Below are 26332 nucleotides of genomic sequence, written 5' to 3'. Positions count from 1 at the left end.
CTTTGCATGCAACAGCAGCAGCAGCAGCAATGTTGCTGTTGGAGTGCGACTGTTGTTGTGGTGCTATATGTGTTCCTTGACCATTTTATTTGCTGTTCTTGATGCGTAAATGAAGCACCAGAGCTTCGCCATCTAATGGAGTACAAGGCACGATTGTCAGTGTGACTGCAACTTTGGCTGCAGCCTAATAGTTACAGTAATAAAATGGCAATTAAGTGTATTTATGGTCAGCACGATGGCTTCGTTGTTTTGGTCCATTGCCGCTGGACATCCTTTTATGCGTGCCAGCAATAAAAAGACTTGTTTACCCATGTACCAACAACTTCATAGAGAGGCAGACAGATAGAGAGACACCTCGAGTCCTATATAGTATATATATATTTTTTAGGGCTTGTGTGTCTGGGCGATAGCTTGTTTATGTTTATTGTATGCATAAGTTTGTGCTATTTTATAGTTTTATAGCTTACACATGTCCAATGCCCTGGCCGTCGCTCGTAGGTGGGCAGGCGTTGCCCAGTTTACGTTTATTGATTTTAAGTGTGAGTTTATGTTCTCGACTCGGCCAGAGATGGACTCAGATTGCAGAGAGACAACAGCATTTCAATTCGTTCTGCATGTCAAGTTCATAAGCAGCGCGCCTCACACAATTAACATAACCGAGGGCTGCAGAGACTGCAGAGCTGCAGAGCTGGATGCCCTGCTGTGCCTTGTAATGGCAAATGGCCCAAAGAGGCATCAGATGCGGACTTTCATTCGTTGCTTTTTTTTGTGTTTTTTGGTAGGCATCACAAAAGCGGCGTTAAGATTAACGCAAATCAAAGCAACAGGCGGGCATATTTAGACGTGCGTTCTGCTTTAATCAGAAAACAAGAGCGACACTAGGGTTTACAACCTAAAGCAGCTGCTAATTGCATAGTTTATTACACAGCCAAATCGATTCGATCGAATTGAATTGCAAACGGAAAATTATGCTTAGCATTATTGCCTTTACTTCATTGGAATTGATTGTAAGAACGATCGTCAAAAGTGCAATGAATTTCATGTGTCTGAACTCATTTCGGATGAGTCATGAGCGAAGACACAACAAACAGCACACACATCATGGGGCGTATGCGTAATATATTAGTTTTACAGTTGACTGCTCTCTTTCTCTTTCAGTCTTCGCCCTTCTTATTCACTCAGTTTCGCTCAGTTTCAAAAGCTGGTTCTGATCTTCTCCTCTGGGTGACAGAAGCGCCGCCATCGTCGCAGTTGACGCTTTATGGGCCGCCTTTATCTGCGCTGTCATTTATGGTTATTTAAAAGTGTTAGTTATCATGGTTGTTATACTTGTTGTTGTTGCTGTTGCTGTGTTGACGTTGTCATAGTTGTTGTCATTGTTACTATTGTCGTTGTTGTTGGTTTCTCTGGATATTCAAGAGCCCGCAAGCTAAAGTTGTTTTCACCTTTTACGCTCAACTCGTTTAGAAATTAATGCGAATTCGATTTTGAAATGTGTGTTTGGCGAGTTTGACGAGCTCATTTTTTTCTGTGATTTTGACTCACAGCAAATTTCGCAAGAATCTTCAACCAATGTACACAGTTGTATACGTAGTAGGTGCGTTATTTTTTTTTTATTTTTTGAGCTGCAACCAACTCGAATAATACAAACAGTTGGAGAGCAACAGTAGCAACAACAGCAACAGCAACAACGACAACGACAGCAACTGTTTGTTCATTGGCATTGGCGCTGCATATTTGCATAAGAATTAGAAAACCCGCAGAGCGACAAGACACGCAGAAATCTTGTTCGGCATGGGGCATGGGCAAAAAATACAAAAAAAAAAATACACAGCAGATGGTGGAATGGCGTTTGGGGGCATGAGGCGGCCATATAAAGTCGGCAGCACACAAAAATAACTCTCGTGTCTACACCTTCAAAAAGCGACGACGACACAGCAAACTGGCCCATCAAAGCCGCCAGAGGCAGCAGCAGCCTCAACAACAACAGCAACAACAACAACACAAATGGCAACATTAGCGCAAATTTCAACGGCGCACAATTTGAATTTGATTTTGTTGTGCGACACAAACACACACACACCGAGAGAGATGGGAAACACGTTTATTGTATATATTTATTTTGTTTCGGTTTTTTGGGCATTTTAATATGCATACAGCAACAACAGCCACACAGCCACAACAGCCTCAACAGCAGCAGCAGCAACAACTCCAGAAAGACAGACACATTACATTAGCCAGATCTCTTGGCTGTCTCTGGTCTCTGGTCTGGTCTTGCTTTGGCCTGGCCAATGACTTCAAAAACATGTGTTGATTAACATAAATGATTTCTGTCTGCCTCACAGCATGTTGTTGTTGCTGTTGTTTGCTGCTGTTGTTGTTTCTCAGCTATTTGTAAAAAATATTTTTGGAAATCTTTATTGCTATTTGGTGTCAAAACGCGAATAGCTTCGTTTGACATCAGCAGCTGGCGCAAATATTTATTGATTGAATTGGCATATTTGTTCATCCCATGACTGCAAATGGCTTGCAAAAGCTTTTTCCTTACCTTTTTTGGTTGCAATTTTCATGCAGATTTTACTCCCAGTTGTTGACTGCAAAGAGAGAAAGGTAGAAAAAAAACAAAAGGTTAATCAATATGAAGTTGATTTCAGCATACAAATTAGTCGAACTTTAACTATTTGATAGATACTTTGCTACTCCTACTCGTCTTTTGGCCATAAATCTCGGCAAAGTGTCGAAATTAGCATGCTGTCAATGCCCGATACTGTTCGAATGCTCGAAAAACCAATTCATTAGGCTGATTGATGTGGTATTCGATTCTTTTTCGGAATATACGAACATACGTGAACAACTCAAGATGATTGCCAAATGTATTCTCGCTCTCCTAGCTCAGATTTTGCAATTCAATCGCCTGACATTGGAATGAAACGGAACGGAACCAGACGTCATTTGAAATACAAATCACAACACGTAGCACATCAGGTTTCGCCATGGTCAGCAGAGTCCGACCGACCGACAGTCTCTCAGTCTGTCAGTCATTTTATAGAATTTCTAAACTGGTTGCAGCCACATGGTAGACAAAAGGCCAGGCACATACTAAATGCAAGTACAAGTCTAGAAAAACAACTTGTAAGAAAGCAATAGTCGAGTGTGATCGACTGTGAGTTACCCGAAAATAAGTAATTTTCAATAAAACCATATACTACAAGTGTATTAAAAATATACCACAAAATACTAAAAAATAACGAAAACTTTTTTTGTTTATACGACATTCAAAATATACTGTAGAGTACAAAATATACCAGATTGTCAGCTAGTGCAGCTCATACTTGATTGCAGTATGCGTTTTTTGCCACACAAAAGTATTTCTTGAATAACTTTTAAAATTTGTATCCGATCGCAACCAAAAACCGTCTATAGCATGTCTGTTCAAGAATATGTATAATATGTTTATACTTTACGGGGTATAATATGTATATACTTTAAGGGATCGGAGAAGCCTTCTTCTGGCTTTCACTTACATTCAAGCACAAAGTTATAATACCCTTCTACCCTATGGGTAGCGGGTATAAAAATGCCAGTAGGTGCTGAACTGTTTTTACTTTCAAATGCCGCGCATATTTCACATGCAACAACTGGAATGATCAATGGACCAGTGAGGAATGAAGCTATGACCAGCTCTTTGGATAATTTGCGTGTGTTAATTGAGACTAAATGGCAGCTGGCAATTGACGGCGGCCCTAACGCTTTGATTAATTATAGACAGACTGTCATAATTTACATTGGATCGACAGTTGTGACTTTTAATATGCTGTAATTGCTGCTGCAACAGACAGCGAAAGAGAAAGAGAGAGATAGAGAGACATGCAACACAACGAGGCATGCAAGAATTCAATTAGGAGACCAGAAAAAATGGTTGTTGCACAATGAAAACGAAAGCTTTGCCGCTTGTTATTGTAACCCACAAAAAACAACGTATCGAATGCCACTCAAGATGAGATGCGACAAATCACCATCGACATCGACATCGACATCTACAGATTTACTTTTCAAGAATTAATCCGTGAGTGATGAGAAACCAAATAACGCCAACTCATTGCCTAATCAAAAGTAAGAGTAAAGAAATTGTTAACAAAAGCTGCCAGCAACAGCAGAGCACAACTATAAACAAATGCGAAAACAAACACAAATATAAATATAAATAAAAATACAATCAACAATGAAAACAAATAATCGTTGGTTGCGCATTAACCCATTTTTCTATATACATATATTTTTTCGTTTGTTTTTGCTTTTTTTTTTGCTATTGCCACAGTTGAAGTCAAGCTGGAGAAGTGCCTGCTGCCTGCCTTGCGTGCCTGAAGCTTATTGATCAGAGCCACGTGATCGAATCAGCAGTGAAGCGAAACAACGGCAACCGTGGCAGCAACAGCAACAGTTGCAACTACTACTGACACACCTAGCAAAGCAACGGTTGCAATAATGAGCAACTGCCAGCTATATAGATAAGACAATTGTGTGGGTGCCCATGCCACAAATTCGTTGAATGTTGAATGCTGAATGCTGAAGCCACCTGCATTCGTTTGCTTGGTCTCAGCAATTTGAAAGCCTGCCAATCAGCAGAAAGGCAAACCAAGCCAAAGAAAACAATGCAACATTGCCACAGCGTGTGACTGCCAAAATGTTTGCCAACTCACACACGATTTTGTTATGCATTTCAAATGCAAATTGGTTTTGAAAGGTAATTGATCCCAGTTGCTCGTTGACAGAATAATTCTCTATGACTTTCAAATCAAATGCACACAGGAAATGTACAGAAAAAAACAAAAAATACGTAAATAAATACACGAATTTCGGCTATTGACTGTTTGTGTATGCTGGCAGTAAAATCGAACAAAAAAAAATTAAATAAACTCTGCACGCGCCGTGGCACATTTATAACTTTGAACTTGACAGGGCCAAGAGATCGCGACTGCGCAGTTTATAAAACTTTAAAGCTGGCCAAGTCAATGCTTTTTGTGCGCCTCTCGCTTTTTTTTCTTCTTTTTTTTGATATGACAGCGTTAATTGATTTTCGTTTTCATTTACTTTTTCCATGCGTTTTCTTTTCCAGCACGCATCGTTTAGAAATTTGGAAACTTATCACAAGCAAAGTTCTCGCTTTATTTCTTCGTTCTTTGTAATCGGGTTAAACGCTTCATTACACATGCAGGCAAGCGTTACAAATTAACCCAGTTATTTATGATTATTTAGTCTTTAATTTTGGTTGCATAGATGAAATGATTTAGATGCCGCGACAACGAATGACATGAGAAATTCTTTAGACTCCGCTCCGATGGAAAGAGTATAAAGAAAAGATCATGTAAATTGCATAATCATTGGGCAGCTGGGCAGCAGCAATGGCAACAACAACAACAACTCTTGACCAATCTCTAATGTGCAATTGGGTGAGGGGGAAATAGTTACAGATGCTAGACTAGATATTCTTAGAGCTGTGGCCGAAAACAAAAAACGAGTTTCAAGTGTTCAACTTGCTCCATTTTCCAAGCAGCCAGCCAGTCAGTAATTGGCCAGGCAATTGCCAATTGCAATTTGCAATTGTGTTGTGCCCCATCAGATTGATGCCTCAGTTTGATAATGACCAATGCCAAGGCATGCAATTTTAACGGTTGCAAACTGACAGCTTGCACAAAAGTCCAGCTCGTGGGAGAGCGAAGTAGAGAGAGAGAGAGAAAAGAGAGGGAGAGCTAGCTGCTAATGTGTTGATGATAATTCGCAGTAGCCAGGCAACAATAAAGCTGCGCATGTTGCACTTGACTCGGCTTATAAGCGAATTTATGTATATGTTGTATATGGGGTTATAAAACAAATGAATAGAGTAATAGGCGTCATAAAATTAGCTAGAAATACACAACACCAGCAAAAGCAAAACACAAAACAAAACAAAGTGTTATGCGCGACAATTGCCGTCGACAATTAGGCGCATTTTGTTGTCGACACTTTTCCAAACTGCCCCCTCTCTCCCCTCTCACTACGAGAGCAGGCCAAGACAGGCAGCTGGCAGCGATTGCATTGAATTCCCCAAAAACGAAACGAAAAATTGTGCAACGACAAAAATGCGAGTCGCAGTCGCTGCTAAAAAAAAAAGAGAGAGATAGACAGACCGACTGCAGTATGTTGGCCTGGTCGAAGTTGGATTTTTATTGTTGGTGGGTGGATTGGCAATTGCACACACATTGAATTCGTTTCACACAGTTCATTAAGGCGAAACAAATAAATAAATAAAGCTTAATTGAAATCGAAATTGTCAACACAAGAGCCTAAGCCTAATGAAGGTTAATGGACAAAACTTCGAATTCAAACTTCAAATGTTCAAACTCAAATCATTGCCATGAATGAAACGTGCAGAGAGAGAGAGCGAGAGCGAGAGGTGAGGAAATGTTGTGAAGTGTTGGTGTTGTGAGTAATGCAAAATAAACACAGTTAATAAATCGATCGAATTTCATTAATTGTAAAATAAACTGGAAACCAAAAGAGACACAGATGAGGTGGCTTTTGGTTTATATGTAGCTTGAGGAAGCGTAGACAACAATCATGCGGAAAATGCGCAGAGACTCTTGGCTGTCTGCAACTTGGTAAACTGCAAACTGTGAGATGGGAGACAGAGCGACACATGGTCATAGCATCTCATGATGAACGCATTGGCATGCGTGTGCAGCAAACAGCAATAGCAACAGACACAGATACAGATACACATAGCCGCATAGCCATAGATACAGATACAGATGCTGGCATTGTTGATTGGTAGGCTGTTAACTGGCGACGTTAATTTCACTTTAACAAACATTTCGCTTGTCTCCAAGCAGCAGCAGCAGCAGCAACATCAGCGCAGCAACCACAGCGAGTGGCAGCCGAAGACTTTTGTGGCTTTCAGCCTGATGTCTGTGACAGATCATATAGAAATGTGTTGCATTTTTAATCAAAACGATCGATCAAACGGTAGTTTTATGTTTGACTCTTCCCTCTGCCACACACTCGCTCGCTTACTTGCCTCTTGCTTGCTTTTTGTATGATTAGAGAAAGAGCTGTGCGTACGTACGTACGCACACATATGGCGCTCACTGTCTGCTGCCTGTCTGTCTTTCAGTTTTGTCTGTCTGTCTTTCTCTCTCTGTTTGTTTGTTTGTTTATCTAACCGGGTCTGGCTTGGTCCCGGTGGCACTTTTTGTGCCTGCGAATGCAGCACATTGACATACGATACACCCAACAACCACAGGCTGCTACAGTGAGGCCTGCATATGTATGTATGGCTAGCTCTGCAATTTCATTTCATTTTGATCGATCGCCATTGAAAATGTAATGCTTTTAAGGAAATTTCAGATACTCGCGGCGATTATGCGTTCTGCTGGCAAACCCTAAACACACAATGCATAAAAAAGGATCAATTTCAAAATGGGAAATCGGAGACTGCAGCTGCCGCTGCTGCTGCTTCTTCTGTTGCCAAATGAGTGATAACTAAACACAGTTATTAGCCCTTGGGCTAGACAACCCTTAACCTTTAACTTGACAGTTGGCAGTGTTTATGTGTGCGACTTCATTGGACAACCTTGAAGTCGCAACCATCAAAAAGCCATTAACGCCTGCTCCACACAACCTTTGGCGCTGCCGCCACCGCCGCTTGCCGCTTGCCCCCTGCCACTTGCAACACTCTCATCTCCATAGAGAAGCCTGGGTTTGTTGTCGTTTTGAGTATTTACCAACATCATTACGATGAGGCTGCACATTTTCTCAAGAACTATTATAGCAACTAAACAAAATTATACAATGCATGCATGCAGCAAGCGGCATGATGCATGAGCCAGCACTTGGTGGGGGAGTACAAAGAGGGATGGGGAGACTGAGTATGACCCCGAGACGGATTCTCCACCCACCGAGCGCAATGTTTGTTAGAGATACGAGCGAAGAGCGAAGAGAATAAAATAAATGTATCTTTACATTTCTAAGAAGCATTTAATGCCATCCACACGCCGACGCCAACCAGGCGGGGCATGCGTGTTGCTGTTGCTGTTGCAGTTGCTTCAAAGTCTTTGTAATTTCAGCTTGGCTGCAGCGTCTGGGGCCTGTTGCAAGTGTGACTATTAAATTGGCGGCGGTAATTTTAGGTTATTTCTCTTTTTGTTGTAAGTTGCAAGCCCAAACTCAAACACACACAAACATACACACAGACTGCACGCAAAGCGACGTCGCCTGCAGCAGCAGCAGCAACAACAGCAGCAGCAACAGCAACCATTGCTTGGGCTTGGCCAGCGTCTGGACCACACAACCAAGTCGACTCATTGCGTCGTCATCGCTTTAGGTTTGTTTGCTTTTTGCTGAAATTAACTCTGTTGTAGCTCTGTCTCTCTCTCTCTCTCATTTTTTCTCTCTCTCTCAGTCGAAATTATGCAATCACTGCGACTGCGTTGCACCCGCGGCACATATATGAAAAGCGAGTCTGGGAGTTGTTCGATTCTCAATTGATTTTTACGACGAATCTTTTATGAGATCGTTCGTCTAACAATTTTTTTTTTTTTTGGGCAACTGGTCAGTGGGCCACCCAGCATTTAATTGCCTTGTCTCTTGCCTTTTGCTTTGCCTTGTCTTTTGCTATCGATTGTGTAATTAAAACAGGTCTTTTTCCCACTGCATCTGAGGATGCAGCATCTCGGCTGCAAATCTGATTAGCGACCTACGCGCGACATTTCAGAATCTTTTGCGGCATTCTTGAGTGTCACAGAGTGCTGCAGCTTGAAGCTCTTGCCTGGTGCTCGCTGGTTGACTGTAAGCTGGAGGCCTGTCCAACTGTCAGACATTGCCCACACGCTTCGCTGCACATGTAAAGCAGCTTTGGCGACTGTCAGAGCTATTTATTTGCGCCGAGTCTAAAAGGAGCCTGGCTGCCAGTCGCAGTCGCATCCACTGACAAATCAATAGCCAGAACGTAGGCCGAGAGAGACACGGTCCACGGTTCGTTCAGCCAAGTGTAGGCATTAAATATGCTGCTGACACTTTTAAATCTTGTCACACTGTTCGATCGCCATCGTCTCGCCATCGCCATCGGAATCGAAATCGGAATTGCAATAAGCCATCGACGATATTGCAACATAATCGAGAATCTATTGCGTGGGCAAGCAGCAACTAATTAAGCAACTCTTTCTAATCGCTTTGCCAAAAACAGAAAAACATTTTGTTCATTTTTTTGATGAGTTCAAAACCCGCCCATAAAAACTGAAGCTGAAGATAAAAGACTGCCGCAAAACAGCTTGTTACAACTTAATGAGCCGAGCTCACTTTAAACAATATAATAATAATACACTTTAAGAGCGGTAGCCATAAAAGGTGGACGTGAGTGAGGCTAAGCACTAAAGGTCAAGGACTGACGATGTTTCAATCTACAAAAAATCAAGCGGAAATGGGTCAGCGTTAGATTAAAACAAATTAAATGGAATGCTACGAAATTACTTGTAGCTCGAGTTAAAGCGGAATCCTTCTACTCAGCAATTGATTCTAATGTTTGTTTTGCTAAAGCAAAGTTGAGATCCATCATAAAATCAAGTAAGAAAGCTACAGTCGAGTGTGCTCGACTGTGAGATACTCTCTATACTATATATTATATTCGTATGAATATACCAATTTAAAATATACCAAACTAAGAATACTAAAAGATACTATATTTGATTTATTGATATAATATTACATTCATTAGATATACTACGCCAATATACTAAAATATTTTTGGCAAGGAGAATTATTTCTTAAATAATTTATCTGTTCACGCTGATCATGAATATATACATATGTGAATACATAAACATATATTCCTAACTGTACGCACAAAGCTGTTATACCCATATACACTATGGCTAACGGGTAGAAAAAGTGGCGAAATGGTTTTTGTACTGACATTAATTCCGTATTTGGTATTTGGAATGAAAGTTGGAATTGTTTAGTAAGAACTCTGTTTACTATTTCTGAGATTTGTTTATACTCCATAAACTTTAAAGTATTTTGTTTTGCTTGACCCAGCTTTGCCAGTTTACTGACCACAATAATTGCCCAGCTGTGTGAGAGAGGAGCCCACATAATTTGTTCCAATTGGCAATTGCAATTGCAGATTCGCTTTCAAGTCGAGACGAGTCGAGAACTCTAAGATTTAAATGCATGGCCAATCAGCAGAAGAAGAAAAATCATTTGATTTACATTTTATGCGCCTGCTGTTGAAGCTGAGTTGAGTTGGAGTTGAAGCTGAGGCTGATGCTGCTTTCATTTCAATTGCACATTCTGAATTTATTAGTGCAAAAGCGCTGCAAATGCTGAATGCCAAATCTAATTTATGCGATTTGAAAAGACAAAGCACAGACATGGACTTGGACTTGGACTCGAGTCGAAGTCGCAGTCGCAGTCTTGGGGCTCCAGCCAATTCCAATGCCAATGCCAATGGCTTTTGGAATACGATTGCGAATGCGAATGCGAATGCAAATTTGCCGTTGTCTTTTGAGCCACTTGAACTTTTTTGCGCCGCTTTGCAATTGATGCTGATGCTGATACTGCGATACAATGTTGGCATCGCAGGACGTTGTTGTCAGTCAGCATTGCAATGCGATGGCAACAGCCGAGACGGGCACAAGCCAAAAAACAGAAACAGAAACTGAAGCAGTGCTACTTTGGCCTGCCGATGCAAGCTTATCTTGCCACACAGAGCCATAGATACAGCTGGTGGCTTGGCTTTGCCCTGGCGACGAATTGACGTATGTTTCGGGGCACGCTCATGGGACACTAGGAGGAAAATCGAAATGGAAGAGCATAGAGAGAGAGAGAGAGGTGAAGAGAACGAATGTTTTTTTTTATTTGGAGGAAGTGATCTCATCGTAAATTACAAATTACACAAAGTCACGATATCAATTTCAGATACACTCTCGAACAGCTCTCTCACTCGTGTAGACGTCGTTGTATCTGCTGCTGTTTTGTTGTTATAATTAAATTGTCGCCGTTTTTTTATTTTCTATCTCGATTTTTTTGCTAACATAAAACAAATGCTAGCCATGGGAATTGATTAATGTATTCGAATTGATTGAGCGTGGCAAACAAAAGCCACAAACTGAAAAAAACCCGCTGCCAATTGAATAAGAATCTTTAGAGCCGACAGACAAAATTTACATAACTTAACAAGAATTCCGTTTGGCTGAGGGTCAAACACCTACACCAGAAAAATACACACAAAACAGAGAAGACAGTGGAAGAAAAAAACAAGTTGCTACCATTGGCCGGAGCATGAGAACAAGTTCATTAGGAGCCAAAGCAACGCGCGCTCTTTTCATCCACATTACTTAGGTAGTTTGGTGATTTGCCCCGCCGGAATGGAGAATTCTTCTCACTGCCTCACTGACTAGCTAGCTAGCTGACTGGCGAAAGGTGACCCACATGCGGTGAAAGCAACGGCATTAACTCAAAAGCGCCTTTAATCAGCCTTTGACTAAAAAAATTTCTCAATGAAAAATGCCTCAAAGTGCGCGGTCATGGCATAAGTCGAACGCTAATAACTAACACTGACCCATAAAAGTACACCTACACCACATACATATTGTATGGGTGTATTTTAATTGAAATTGAACAAGCAAAGACTTGATTTTTGATTTGTTCTCGGAAGCAACATTTTCCATTTGGCAATCAATTTCCTGTTAGCGGAACGAGTTCTCTGTAAACGGTTATTGGCCCGGCCCTTTGCATTCAGCATTTACGTAATCGCATCGTAAGGCAATAATTTATAACCAAAACAAAACAAAACGAAAAACAAAACTCAACCCAAGTCAACTCAACTTAAATGATCGTGCCCTTCCGCATCGCAGTGCTTTCATTAATCATTAATGCACATTTGGTCGCATCGTCTTTGTTAGTTGTTTTTTTTTTGCTTTTTTTTTTTTTTTTGTTTTTGTCAATTTGTTTACCATAATTGTTGACATTTGGCTAAGTGCATAAATTTTAATCACAAAGACGTGAGAGACTTGCGGAGCTTGGCTTTTCATCTCAACACAAAAACGCATTGCCAAATATTGTACCAAAACATAAAGCAAATATTATTGATAAACATGGCAAGCAATCGAAAGGAGAAGCTTAATTAATAAAGCAAATATTTTGCTATTTGCAAAGCGCAAAAACGCGCACTTATGCAACATGCAACAGCAATGCAGCAGCAACAACTTGCAACGACTGCCATAAATTTGCACATTGTCAGGTGCGCAAGCATTTTTTGCGTTTTGCTGTTGCCAATTTTCTAACAAATTCTGCCAACAAATTCGTAAAATATTTGCATGCACAAGTGTTTCACTCTCGACTTTGAGGCAAACTCGTAACTGTGCCACATTTGACACACACACGCAGACACTTGTAGGTGGCAAAAAAGGGAAAACGTCACTGAGCTTTTAAGTGTTCAGTGATCAAGCATATATAGTCAATGTACTTTTTACACCCACCATCCATAGAAGGGTATTATAACTTTGTGCATATCACAAATGTATGTAACAGGCAAAAGGAGGCATCTCCGACTCCTTAAAGTATATATATTCTTGATCAGAATCAACAACTGAGACGATATAGCCATGTTCGTCTTCCAGTATGATTCACAACATCACAGATTCTAAATGTAGTACTACTTCAATATACCAAATATAGTCTTCGGTATATTTAAGTATATTTTTTAGTATATTAATAACACTAGACGTCAGAGACTAAATGCACTACTGTATCGATATACCAAATATAGTCGTCGGTATATTTTGGTATTTTTAGTATATAATAACACTCGGTAGACTTTAATAATAATACTCCATTTCTGTATTTTTTAATTTAACTTTTATTGAAAATGGATATCTCATAGTCGAACACACTCAACTGTAGTTTTCTTATTAGTTTTTTTTTTTTTTTTTGGGCTAGAGTATGCAAATATGCAGTTCGAGTTATGTCACCTGGGCAGCACCTGGACGGTCCAAGGCATTGCTTTTTTTTGACGTGTTGCAGACTTGAGCAACAAAAAACGAAAGAAAAACAATGCCAAGCTGCACTTGTTGTTGAGGTAATTTGAGACGCTGCTTTGGCTTGGCTGGGCTGCAAGTTAAGTTGCAGGCAGCATAGTTTTTGTTAAAGCTGACCTTCGGTATTTTGTAACTATGATAATTTACATGGCAAAAACAAAAATAAAAACAAACACAAAAACAACATCATCACAACAACAATGCAAATAATAAGCCACAACAACAGCAGCAAACGATCCTGATTTGCAGCCAGGGACAAGGTCAACTGCATATAAAACTGCGCTGCATTACAAATCAATATAAATCGAAGAGTTATAAAAAGCTGAGCAGACCATAAATAAAAGGCCATACAATGAAATGTCTCAAGATGCCACCAGCAAGCTGCCAGCCACAAACTGGAATCGCACGGGTGAATGGCACAAAACTGAAGCTGAAGCTGCCGCTGAAGCTGAAGCTGGAACTGGAGTCTTGCATCGTCTCTCTGACTGGCTGGCTGCTGTGGGGCCAACGCATTGATAACTGCAAAGATGCTTTGCCAGCCACACATAAATCTTTTCACACCCAAGTCCAGACCCCAGACTACGACTTAGTATCTGTGCAAAGTGCATGTAGTTTTGAAATTTGAGCTACGCATGCAACGCTCAGGCAGAGCTAATTACTAGACCAAACTCAAAAGCAGGCAAACAATTCTGAAAAAAAATACATACAACAAAATAAAATAACAACTCTGCGGTGTTGTATGATTATCGCTAGTCATAATTTACTCAACAACAACAACAACAACAGTAGATATTTTTCTGGTTTTTTAATTGGCAAAAACGAAGCGGCATGATATCATATTGTATACTATATAAGCAGTAATAATTTATTTTTAGCCAAATTGACAGCAGTTGAACGAAGTTAAAAAGCAGCAGCAACAAAAAAAGGCCAGATAAAAGTGTTTAGTTAAGGTCGAGACTGAGACTCTGAGTGGAAGGGAGAAAGAGAACTCTTTGAGTAAATAATCAGACGTTGATTTGGCTTATCAATTACAAATTTTTGAGGTGTGAATGATTGCTGCTCGCAGTGCCAGGGTTCAATGTCGATAAAACGCCAATGAAATTTGAATAAGCTACTTAAAACAATGAAATTCTCTCTTATAGACATTACCCAATTTCACTTTCATGTTAAGTACGTTTGAGTAAATGCAAACTCACCTTCCACTTCAAATGTTTTTGCTTTGCACAACGTTGCGTATGATTGACATGCGACGTGGGTATGAAGAAATGCGGCAGACAATTTCAACTCAACTAAATTATACGCAATTGACCGCCTGCTGCAAAGTTAAATGAAATGCACCTTAATCCACGGAAAAACGTCTCGAATCTGTAATGAAACCAAAAACGGGAAAGCCACAATGAAAATTAATTGTAAATTCAATGTTTTCACTGTCTGTGTTGTTTACAGTTTTACATTTAGGATTTTTTTTGCTATTTGTGCTTATGCGGCGTATGCGCGATATGAACTGCCAGCCGCATGCTAGACTCCAAGTATTTGAAAACGCATCGTGTCGTCTGGCAATCAGCGCGCGCAGCTGGAAGCTTCTTAGTTTGTTTACAACAACAACAAAAATGTAGGAAATATGTCGTGATGCTGCAACTTTCATGATGCGTTGCACACAATTCGAAAGGCAACACTTAAAAAAAAAAAACACAATCTCAACTCAATTCAAGATTGAATAAATGGTTTATTTTTAAAAAGATTTGATAGTAGAAGTCAATAGTTCAACTGACAATCTCTCTGGCGTCGCCTAATCAGGCGATTCTGTTTCAGTTGCTTTTGAGTCGAGCTAAAATATAGACGAGCGCAATGAGAGCTTGGCAGCTTATTTCACTGCTAGTTTTGATCTCGTCGTATGGCTTTGTCAATGCCATTGACAGAATTCAACTGAGTCCGCGAATCTTGTACAGCAGAGAGGACGGCAGCCCCTTGCCATATGGTAGCCGAATAAACGCTGTGGTCTGGGCTCGCCAATTGCTGGATAAGTTAGGTCTGACCCATTTGAAGACTAAGTTGGTTCAAGCCAAGGTCGTGGAAAACACAAATGAATTACTCTTCGAAATGGAAACATATTTAAATGCGCTGGAAGTGAAGCGAACGTGGGACGAAAAATTGGAGGAATTCCAATATGATGAGGAGGCTAATAGAAAATCCATGGACTGCGCTTCAGATTGCGTGAACAAGGACTACAAGTTAGAGCAAACGGAGAAAAAGTTCTGGGAACCAGTGAATGTTGATTTTAGAACTGGATCATAAGAGCAAATAATAATAATAAAGAGTTTGCTATGCATTTAACATATGCTAACAATATGTGTGTTATTGACTAAGTGTTTTAGGTGTTTATCTTATCACAATTTGCATCCGATAAGATTTCTCACTTGCGCTTTCTATGGAAAGCTTTGTTCGGGAAACGTTTCGAATTGGCGAGCATGATACGGGTATTATTTTGTAAGATGATGTGCTGAAATCGAATACGAGAGAGAGACACCGTCACCCACATTTGAGTGCGCATTTGCAAATGGAATTGCAGTCGCACTCAGCACGTTGAAATTCGATATGCGCGAAGCTTTGAGTTTATGAGTAATACAATTCTACAGCCTTGACTTAATTTGCAGCGTCTCTTTTTGCTTTGAAAGTTGCAACGAAAACAGAATTCACACGCTTGGCCAGTCAACAATGTGGCAACAGCAGCGGCAAACAGCAACAAAACAGCATTCAACCCATTTTCAGCTTGGCACTTGGCTTTTATTTTCAATGTCAAACTCGAGGAGGAAGACGAGTAAAGAGGAAAACTAAAAGAGAAAGAGAAGTAGAAGGAGGAGAGAGAGAGAGGCACTCTCATGGGGTTCACAATCGTTTGTTGTCCCACAATAAATCACTAATGGCACCGTGCTTAGCTGTCTGTTTAAGGCGCCATAAATTCTTAAAAGCCAAAAGCCAAAACCCCGAAAAGGTTCTAACACCTTCGACTTCAAAATTTAAAAAGCCAAAACAAAAAACTCGCGGCTGCAATCAACACAACATTCATAATTTATGCGATCTGCAGGCAAACTCGCTTTGATATCAAATTGTTTGTGCCACAGCCAGCCAGCGACATGAGTTATAGCCATTCCATATAGCCATATCCGCCGACCAAAAATTGATCCCAGATCGCTTCTCTTCTTGTTCTTATTATTGTTGTTGTTGTTGTTTGTTGTGTGCCATTTCCTGTCGGCGCAACGCAATTAAAGTTATGGCCCAAAAAACGCATGCCAAGCCCCAAAAAGGCATCCTCCAAAAAAAATACAGTGAGGAAATTTACACACTGCAACGTTGCCAAGTTTCTAAACAAGTTTCGTTATATATTACGAAATTTGCATAAAAATTACGAATAATTACGAATAGTGAACAAAAGGGACTAGTCACAAATCAGACACTGCGAGAGAAATAGAGATTAGCTCACGAAACGCGCGCGCATTAACATTTCAAAGAGTAACACGAACGAAATCTATGAGCTTAGCTGCTGATAATCGAAATCAAATTGAATTAATAATAACGAGCCAATAGCTGTCCACCATACAGAAATCATTTTGAATTATTGTATTGGGAAAATTGTCATAATTTCAACTAATGTGCCACGAGATCTCGCCCCTTCCATTCCTCTCCACTCCACTCCACTTGGATTGCGTATACGCAGCGTTGCGCCGTTTGGCTTTCAAGTCGAAACAACTTGTTATCGAAAAGAAATTTGTATTTTGTATTTGTACTTTTTGGTTTTTTTTTTGTGTGTGTATGCCATGCGTGCTTGTCAAATAAAATGTAAAGTTTATGTGACAGTTTGGCGATTAAAAAAATGCTTTGAAAAAACTGCATTTTGATGTCAAATGGGAAGCCCCAAAGAAAAAGAAATACACAGAGATTAGAAACTGTCGATCGATGGAATATTAAAAGCAAAATTGGAAATTATATATTTAAATGCAAATTAAGTGAGCCAAAAAATTACCAAATATAAGTTATTTTAGTGTTTTAAGTAGTGAAAGTATGATGAGCTGACATCTCTCTCTCTCTCTGTCGGTTAAGTGGGTGAAAAGTGAACGCATAATTAAACAAGCATATTGTGTTTGATGTCTCCATGGAAAATTTCAGTCGCATGCGAGCACTAAACTGACCCTTGACACTCGAATCGCTATTCTCTCTCTCTCCCTCTTTCTCTCTGTCTATTATTGCGTGTCTCACTGCTTAACTTATGCAGGTAGCTCAATTGCAGGCGAAGACTTCGACAATGAGGGTTGCGGGCTGCGAGGAAAGGCAAAACTAAGCATGCCAAAAGTGCTCAGAGAGAGAAATAAAAATAAAAATAAATTAAAATTGAAGCAATTAAAATACGACCCCAAAACCAGCAGCATGACAATTGCGCATGAGTTTCCCCTTGCCCCCTGCCGCTTGCCACATTCTCTCCACAGAATCTGAATGCCTGAAATTACCACCATGATAGTCGCCGACGTTCAAACAATTCCTTTACAGCTGTGTGTGCATTGCTGGAAACATTCATTTCGTGTGCAACCACAAAAACTCATTGCATTTACAAAATGATCGACGATAATGCGGTCCCAGCGAAAAACAACAAAACAGCGTTCGATGTCGACGACGTTTTAAAGACAATGTTTGGCAGTCCCGCATTTAGCGACAATTAAGAAATCAAACCTGCGCCTGTGCCTGCCAATTGCAATGGAAAACCGCTTACCAGGAGCTGACAGTAGCTTTATTTTCCCCCCGATGACAGGCCCAGGCATCATTGGGATTGCAACTGAGACTGCGACAGCGACTGAAATTCAGACCTAGACCCAGACCCAGCTGGCCCCCTGGATGTTGCCAGTTGCCAGACAGTCAGCTAGTCAGACAGTCAGCCAGTTTTGGCTTTCCACTCTAATGCAAATGTGCAATTAAATTGTTGACGTCGCCTGTCGTTTGCTGCTAATCAAAATTGTACGATCATAGGACATGGAATAGACCCCCAAAGCCAGCCAAGTCAAGAGAGCGTAACGGCAACTAAAACAAACAGCGACAACCAACGACGACGACAGACAGACAGACAGCCAAACACTTTTGATGGCTTTTTGAAAAGCGGGCAATAAGTTGTAATTGACCTTTTTAACATTGGCAAAGCAAATAAATTTTGTGGGCGGTCGTCGATCGTCGATTGTCGTTTGGCAAATGATTTAAAACCAAATTGGGTATGGCAAACCAATAGGAAAGCCATTAAACAAAATACTCGTAGTTGTAGTGTGTAAAACACATAAAAATTCCTCAAGCAAATAGGAAATGCATAAAAAAGCAAACAGCGTTGGAAATATTTCCACAATTCGTAATTCGATAATTAGATTCACATATCTGCGCAAATTAATTATCAAATTTGTCGTTTGCAGTTTTGTTAAGCAGTTTTATAGCACAATTAAAATGAATTTAATGAGCTGACTGTGAAGTTCTTGAAGAAATAGTCTGAAATAGACTAGAGGCAGCCTCCGGATAGAGTATGCGAGAGTTGACACAGCCATAAAGCAGCATGAAGCATCAGACACATATGGTTACAGTTCAGTAATTTTCATTTTATTTTCAAGAGAGAAAGATGGGAAAGGGAGAGAGAGAGGGAGAGATGTGTATCTGTTTGTTGTGCCACACACAGACGCACACGCATAAAACTATAAATTGAAACGGGTGTGTCATTATTTTCAACTGAATTTCATGCCACATGCAAGGCACAAAAAGTTGTGGTTGCAGTTGCAGATTGCTGTGGGCAGGCGCAATACATTTTGACAGAACAGTTAGTCAGTTAGCCTTTTTTTTTTGGCGGACAAGGTGTTGCACAATTCAATAGAACATTTATTGCCCAAACACTTGGCAGACAATTTATAGTAACGACTGCAAAAAGGGGCAAGGTGCAGAGGTACAACTTCACTCAGTTTAGTCAATTGCATAAATGAGCTGCTTGCTTCGAGTCGTAAACCTGACCAAAAGCGACGCCAGTTTGATGGCAGCTAAAACGTCTACAAAGTAACTAAAAGCTGCTAAGCTTGTGCGCAATTAGAATAGCCAAGCAGCCGGCCGGTTGTTGCAGTTGCAATCGCAGTTGTCGTTGTTGTTGTTGTTGCAACATGGCAACACATGTTGCCAGTTGGCAGAGCTCAACTCAGCTCAGCTTGACTTGGCTTGGTTTGTTTGTTTGTTCGCCATGCGCCTAACTAGCTATCTATATTTGAGCAGATTGCGCCGCTAACCTCATTGCAATCTTGGCCCAAACTTGCAGTCGCAGAGTCGTAGACTAACTGACTCTGGCCAAAGTGACTAACTGACTAACTGACTGCAGTTTGAGTTGAGTTTCGTTGGATATCACTTCTACATTTATTGCTCACATTTTGCATGTGTGTGTGTGTGTGAGTAAATTGTTAACATGTAGACAAGTGTAATTTAGTTGTTAGAAGCACGAAGAAAAAGAAGTAGCCAGAGAGAGAGAGATAGAGAAAGAGAGAATGCTGCATTGACAACACGTTGACTACAACAAATTGAAATTTAAAACGCGCCTTTTTTTCGCCAATTGGCCAAAACTGGTTGGCAACAAGCCAAAGACGTTCGACTGCTTGTCGCATTTATTTAAATTGTATCTAAACTGCAGCGACTAGATTTATTATTAGCCTGTTGGCGGCTTAATTAGCCCCAGCCAAATGCAAAGCCAATAAAACACAATGGAGAAGACTCTCTGCATTATCAGCTGTTAGCCAGCTGCATTGTTGGCCTCTGCTATTGTTGCTGTGGTTGTTGTTGTTGTTGTTGTTTATAAAGCTGAAAGTCGTTAACCTTCGTTGTAACACATTCATCATCATCACTCACCTCAGCAGCAGCAGCAGCAACACGCACACAACTTTACCAGAGCAACAACTTGGTCTGCGTTGTCGTCGTCGTCAATGCAGCTGTAAAAAGAAGTCGTCTTAATCTTAAACGACGTCTCCATCCATCTCAGAAGGCAGCAGCAGCAACAGCAACAGCAGCAGCAGCAGCAGCATCAGCAGAAGAACATCAGCTGGGCAGTGGCTGCCTCTTAGCCAGTTTTGTGCTGTTGCTTTTGTTTGCAGCAGCGCATTTGAAAACAAGCAAGGAAGTTTACTGCCAACAGACAAACTGACGCAGTGAAGAATTGACGGGCCGGCCTTTAGAAGGCAACAGCAACCAACTGCTGCTGCCGATGTTGTTGCTGCTGCTTCGAGTGCGACACATACAACAAATAAGTAAACAGCGCGCATTTATAACAAATTAGCTTGGCACAGAAAGAAATAAAAAACAAAACAAAAACACAGTCAAAAGAACTAGGCAACCAGATGGATCAGGCAACCAGCAACCAGCATCCAGAGTAAGAGAAGGAGGAGGAGGAGAAAAGTCAAGCTACAATTTGGGAAATCGTCATGCTTGTCGACGACATTTGAAAGCGTTTGAAAGTGTCACGTTTGGTGAAATGTCTAGAACTAAATATGGAGAAAATTGGGTACACAACTCAGTACAGCAATGCAATGCAATGCAATGCAATCATTTGACTTGACACTTTCTAAGCCAGACGCCGCCGCCACCGCCGACGACGACGTCGCACAAATGAAGAATGCAAACAGAGACAGACGGAGCCACAGCTGAGAGAGTTGCTGCTGCTGCTGCTGTACAGACTGATGCCACAAAAAGGTTCGGCGGATGTTTGCTTCGAGACTGCTGAAGGCAACCCAAAAATAACTGTAAACGAACTAACAATGCAACGTGCGGCAGCAGCAAGCAACAAGAACAACCAACAGCAGTGCCGACAGCAGCCACTCGAGTGAAATAATTAAAATTCCATGCTCATAACTTCCGCAATTAAGGCTGATAGACGACTGAAGTGCAGAGCGAAAGAGAGAGAGAGAGAGATAGAGGATAGAGTCCTACTCCCAACTGTCCAACGAACAGGCAACTGGCAACAGGAGTCGGCAACAGCAGCTAATTTCCACGCACAGTTGACGCAACTACAAAGTGCCAAGGCAAGCAGCGGTGGCAGCAACAGAACTTGCCACAACGTCGCAACCGAGTCTGACAGGCAAACAGCAGACAAACAGCGACGCAGTCGAGACGTTTGGATTGTTGGCTGTTCTCTCTCTCTCTCTCTCTTGTATCTTAGCGAGACATGCTTGCAACGTCGTCGTCGTCATCGTCGTTGTTGCGACGACCAACGCATGCCACACAGTACACGCCTGTACTAATGAAGTAATTCATTGAACCGTGCTACGCTAGCGCGGTTGCCATTAGTTTAGTGTTGGCTACGCTGCAACCTGGCAACCATTCCCTACTCTATGCTCCCTCCCCTCCCCGCACCCACGCCCTTTTTGTGAGTGCTGCATTTTGCCGTGTTTACGCTTAGCCCAAAGCTGACGTTGTTGTTTACCTCAGTCAGACAGTGGCAACGCTTCCTGGATCGCACATTAGATCATTCGGTGACAGCAGCCAACTGCTGGCTCTCTGGCCTGACTATCTGACTGGCTGGCTGGCCTGACCTCGCCTTAAATACATCGAACCGGACCCGGGACACTCCTTCACTTTGCCTTCGCTCACTGCGCTATCAGCTGACCAAGCCCAAAATGATGGCCGTGCAGCAAAAAAATGTCTTTGATAATTAAGCGGGCCACAACAACACTTAAAAGTCCAAACTCTCCACAATCCACACTCTCAAGAGTCCAAACTCTCCCCAGTACACACTCTCCACTGTCCACTCTTCTCAATTCATTTTCTATACACAGAAAAAAACATGCTTAAAAACCTTATATGATTTTAAAAGTTAGCTCATAAGAAAAATTCTTCATCTTCATTCAACATCTAAATTCTAAAATAATTTTAAATGTGCAATTCTTTAAGTCGAAATATATACTCTAATTTCAAAACATGCAAATCTGTTAAAATTAAATTCAAAACGAAAAATCTCAAATCAAAATCAAACGTTTCTAAATTTACTTTGTTTAAAATAAAAAATATATATTTTGTTTTCTCTGAAAAGATTTCTAATCTCAAAACGATGAATAATTTCGAAATTTTGTTTTAAAATTTTTTAAATTTTGAATTCTTAAGTTTACGATTCTTGTTTTCGTAACATTATTTCTTCTCTCTATGCAGATTAAAAATTAAAGATTTGAATCTTAAATAATCTTATAAAAGAAATGTATGAACAAATTCTGTACAATTTGTACAAACAATTTTTCAAACGGAAATTCTAGTTTAAAATAAATTTTATTAGCTCAAAAAGCTTCCAAAATGAATTCTTGAATTTAGAAAGTAATTTTTTCACTATGTATACTTAAACTCAAACTTTTTCTAATCCACACTCTCCACAGTTCGCATTCTAACGATTGCACTTTCTCGAAAAAATGCGCAAGAACTTTATCTGGCACTCCGCGCTGGCGTTTGCCGCTTGCTGCTTGCCACATGCCGCAAGTAGCCACGAGGCTGGCATAAAAAAGTAGCAACTTAAAGCGGAGAGTTGAGAGAGTGGCCACTGACCAAAGGCACATCATCTTAATAGAAATATGCGTGCCATATACATGAGTGTGTGCTGTAAGTGTGTGTGTGTGTGTGTGAGCTGCTGTGTGTTGTGCATATCAAAATCCATTAGTGGCTTTTGTAGAAATAATCAACAACGACACCAAAAAAAAAAAAAAGGAGAACTGCAAACTGCTGAAGTTGCGCGAATGCGAAGTGCGGCAGACGATGCGGAATTTCCGCTGCTGCGAAAAGGGGATCGAAAAGGGGGGTCGTGAGGGAAGGCGGGGGATGATTGGCTTCAGTGCTGCAACGAAGCGATCTGACGGTCGCTCTGTCTGTCTGTCGCTCGCTCTCGCTCACTCGCTCGATTACTGGCGGTATCTATGGTCCGGGCTAAGTGAACATTTGTAATGGTCACTCAGGCGGCCAGTGCGTCCATCGTCTCTGTCTCTATCAGCAAACGCGTTTGTTACGCTGTCCACTCACACACACACACACACACTCGTGTGTTGTTGTTTGTTATTTACTCATTGCTATAAGCAGCGAAAAAAAAAACAACAACTACGTATTCGCATCTAATCATTTGTTTTCGTTGTTTATTTCAAACAGAGCGTATCGAGCGCATTTTGTAAAATATAATTACAATTGCGGTTATTTGATTTGATATAGCTGAGTGTCTGTGTGTGTGTGTGTTGTGCGCTGGTCAGTGCTCCTCTTGCTGCTAGTTGTAAAAAATTGCATTTAATTATAAATTCTATAATGAGCCAAGCGCAAATAATTTCCCTTGTGCGGGGCACAATCTTTTTTTTTTATTATTTTCCAACCAGTCAACAACAGAGAGCCGCGAGTCGAGAGTCGTTTGTCCTCAGTGGCCACGATTAAATTAATCAGCGTCATGTGGTGATTGACTTGTCGGCATGCAAAATATGTAAATACAGAAATGCATATATGCTTTTACTATACTATATAAATGCAATGCATTTGCATAGTCGCCAGCCAAGGGCTGTAAATCATATTTCTGCTTATAAATAATCAAGACAACTTCAACAGAATTTATGACCTGGCCTGTTGTAAATAACGCAACTGACAAGCGCTGACGTCACAAAAGGCACGCAAAGAATGCATAATCTCTAATCAACTTTATAGATACTAGGTACACACACATCCGTTTCGTAGATACTATTGCGGCGTTCAATAAATCCATTCATAAAACGCGAACACAAAGAAAAGTCATCAAAGTTAGCTCATAGAGATAAATATACATTTTATTTTATACAATGCGGACAAGAAAGTATCTTAGGGGGCATCTATATAATTTTCTATATATTCTACACAGCGATAAAAGTCTTTAAAGATACATTATTTGGTATATAGATATCTGCTGCTACGTGCCATAATCACACACACACATACTCGATTCTACTTGCCACGTTTCGTTTGCCCCAATAGATTTATGTCCGATTCGACCTTAACCAATTTATTGAGGCATTTATAAACGACGACTTTTGTAGCCTTTTCTTCGACTCAATATAATTTTTACGATGCTCCTGACCGTGCCACAAAAAACAACAGCAAATAGAAGACGAACAGACAAACAAACGAATCAAATGAAGACAGATGAATAATATATAGAAATGTTGATTATTTGTTGTTTGTTATTTTTAATGTCAGAAATCAACAAGACGCCTTCTATTAGTCGCTCTGGTCTAAACTATAAATTTATGGCGTCTTCAACGAATACAAAAACCGACACCAACAATTACTAATCTGGCAAAATTTGGCAATTGTTCAAGGTTGCAACATCAACAAATTTGTACACAGAAAAATTAAAGCTAATTTCAAGAGACACCAAACTAATTTCTCATAGGCCTCCCAGATGATCATCGGATCATCTCATAATGGAATTTCGGATTCTGTTTTCTACTCTCGCACCCATCAGCTAATCAGAAGAAAGTTCTATCTGTAGCAGCTAAAAAAGCGAAATTCAGACTGCAGCATTTGTTTTTCGTTTTCGTTTTGGTTTTTATTTATTTATTTATTTTTTCTGTTGTATTTACTTATCACTGCTACGGCGTCTCTAATTAATTTCTTCTACTTCTTCGCTTGCTCGACTTGTGGTGTCCGACCGACTGGCGATAGAAGAGATCCAAGAGATCCGGTCTTGACGACAACAGCTCCACTGCGCCCACGTAGGCAGAGCAAACTAATTAAGTCGCATATACATAACGCCAGTTTTTTTTTTTTTTTCTTTTTTTTATCAAGCGATAAAATAAAACACAACACAACAGCAACAACAACAACAAATAAAAAGGAAAAACGTAAAACAAAGCAAACCAAATGCTATCTATGTGAAACCATACCAAACACACTCACACATTTCACATATATGTATATTGTAGATAATCGACAGAGAAAAACGAAAAATGAACTGAAAATTGTTTATCAGCCACCTAATGAATGGAGCTTGGCCAGTGTGATAAGAGGTCCAAAACTCTTTAAGCCACGCACGTGTGCAGCCAACAACAACGCTCACAATGAACAGCATAAATACGAATGTGGTTTTTACGCGCATACCCTGTAAATATGTCTAGAGAAGGGGAATAGTCGAGGTATAATCAAGTTGAAGCTTAAATACAATTGGTAAAAAGGCATTTAAGCGCATGCAATGAAATTTATTGGAAATGCATTCTAAAATTAAATATTTTTAGTTTTATTAAAAATTGGATTATTATATTAAATAATATAATATTTATGTATGCTTACAGATGGGGAATAGTCCAGCTATAATCATGATGAAATTCAGCCAGTAAATGCAATTGGCAGAAATGCATTTAAATGCATACAATAAAGCACATTGGAAAATGCATTATAAATTGAAATTAAAGTTGGTATACATTATATACATTATATATATATGTATTTGACTATATATGGAGAATACTTGAGCTATACTCAATGTCAAACTCCGCCAGTAAATGCACTTAGCAAATGTGCATTTAAGTGCTTGCAAGAAAATTCATCGAAAAATGCATTAAAAAGAAAAATTCTAATTTTCTAAATTAATTCAAAATTATATTACATAAGTTCATCTTTTAATGCCAAACACTCATAATACTTAAAGTATTTAAATTTAAGCAAAAACCATTTAAAGATAAATCACTTTGCTTGCCAAAAAGTCGACGAAAATTAAAATTTCTTTAGATTACAGCATGTCTCGACTGACGGTCAAAGTCATAATTTTCATTTCATGTTTCTTTTTTTTTTTTGCTGCTTGTGGTTTTAATAATATTTTTGTATAACAATTGCTGACGCTGCTTGAACGCCCATCAATCAAAACGCTCGAGTGTCTCTCACAAAAATATTTATAATAACTTGAATTTATTTTCAGTTGTTTTTTTTTTCGCTTTATAGTATTTTTTGTTGGTTTTGTTATCCGTGTTTTTTGCATGAGTAGCTTTCAGCGTTTTCAATTTCATTTAGAGGCCTTTAATTGCCGAAATCAATTCAAAAGCCAGTTGAACGCGTTAAAAGCAGCCACAGCAGCCGCAAAAACAAAACAACAACAATTGAAAAAAACTTTTTTTTTTTTTTAATAATTATTAACAAGACGACGGCGAGTTCATTAGCGCCGCAAGCAAAAAGTACAGAGAAAAAAATGTTGTTAAAAAATTTGAATAGAAACACAAATAAATGTTGGGTAATTA

At 40.0% G+C, this 26332-nt stretch overlaps 1 protein-coding gene across 2 annotated transcripts in view; it reads right to left on the bottom strand.

The window, feature by feature from the left end:
• LOC117576252 (rho GTPase-activating protein 7) overlaps positions 1 to 26332 on the bottom strand; it is a 96287-nt gene that overhangs the window by 59488 nt on the left and 10467 nt on the right. For both annotated transcript variants that reach the window (XM_034260879.2, XM_052007841.1), the window contains exons 2-3: positions 14267 to 14435; positions 2549 to 2594 (exon numbers count right to left, since the gene is read on the bottom strand). Coding sequence is in view for 1 of the 2 variants with exons in the window: in XM_052007841.1 (XP_051863801.1) it covers positions 2549 to 2570 (22 nt within the window). In the remaining variant the exon portion in view is untranslated. The remainder of the gene's footprint in view (positions 1 to 2548; positions 2595 to 14266; positions 14436 to 26332) is intronic.

The sequence above is a fragment of the Drosophila albomicans genome, chromosome 2R (genome assembly GCF_009650485.2).
Source record: "Drosophila albomicans strain 15112-1751.03 chromosome 2R, ASM965048v2, whole genome shotgun sequence".
Taxonomy (NCBI): domain Eukaryota; kingdom Metazoa; phylum Arthropoda; class Insecta; order Diptera; family Drosophilidae; genus Drosophila; species Drosophila albomicans.
This window is presented reverse-complemented; position numbering and strand designations above follow the sequence as displayed.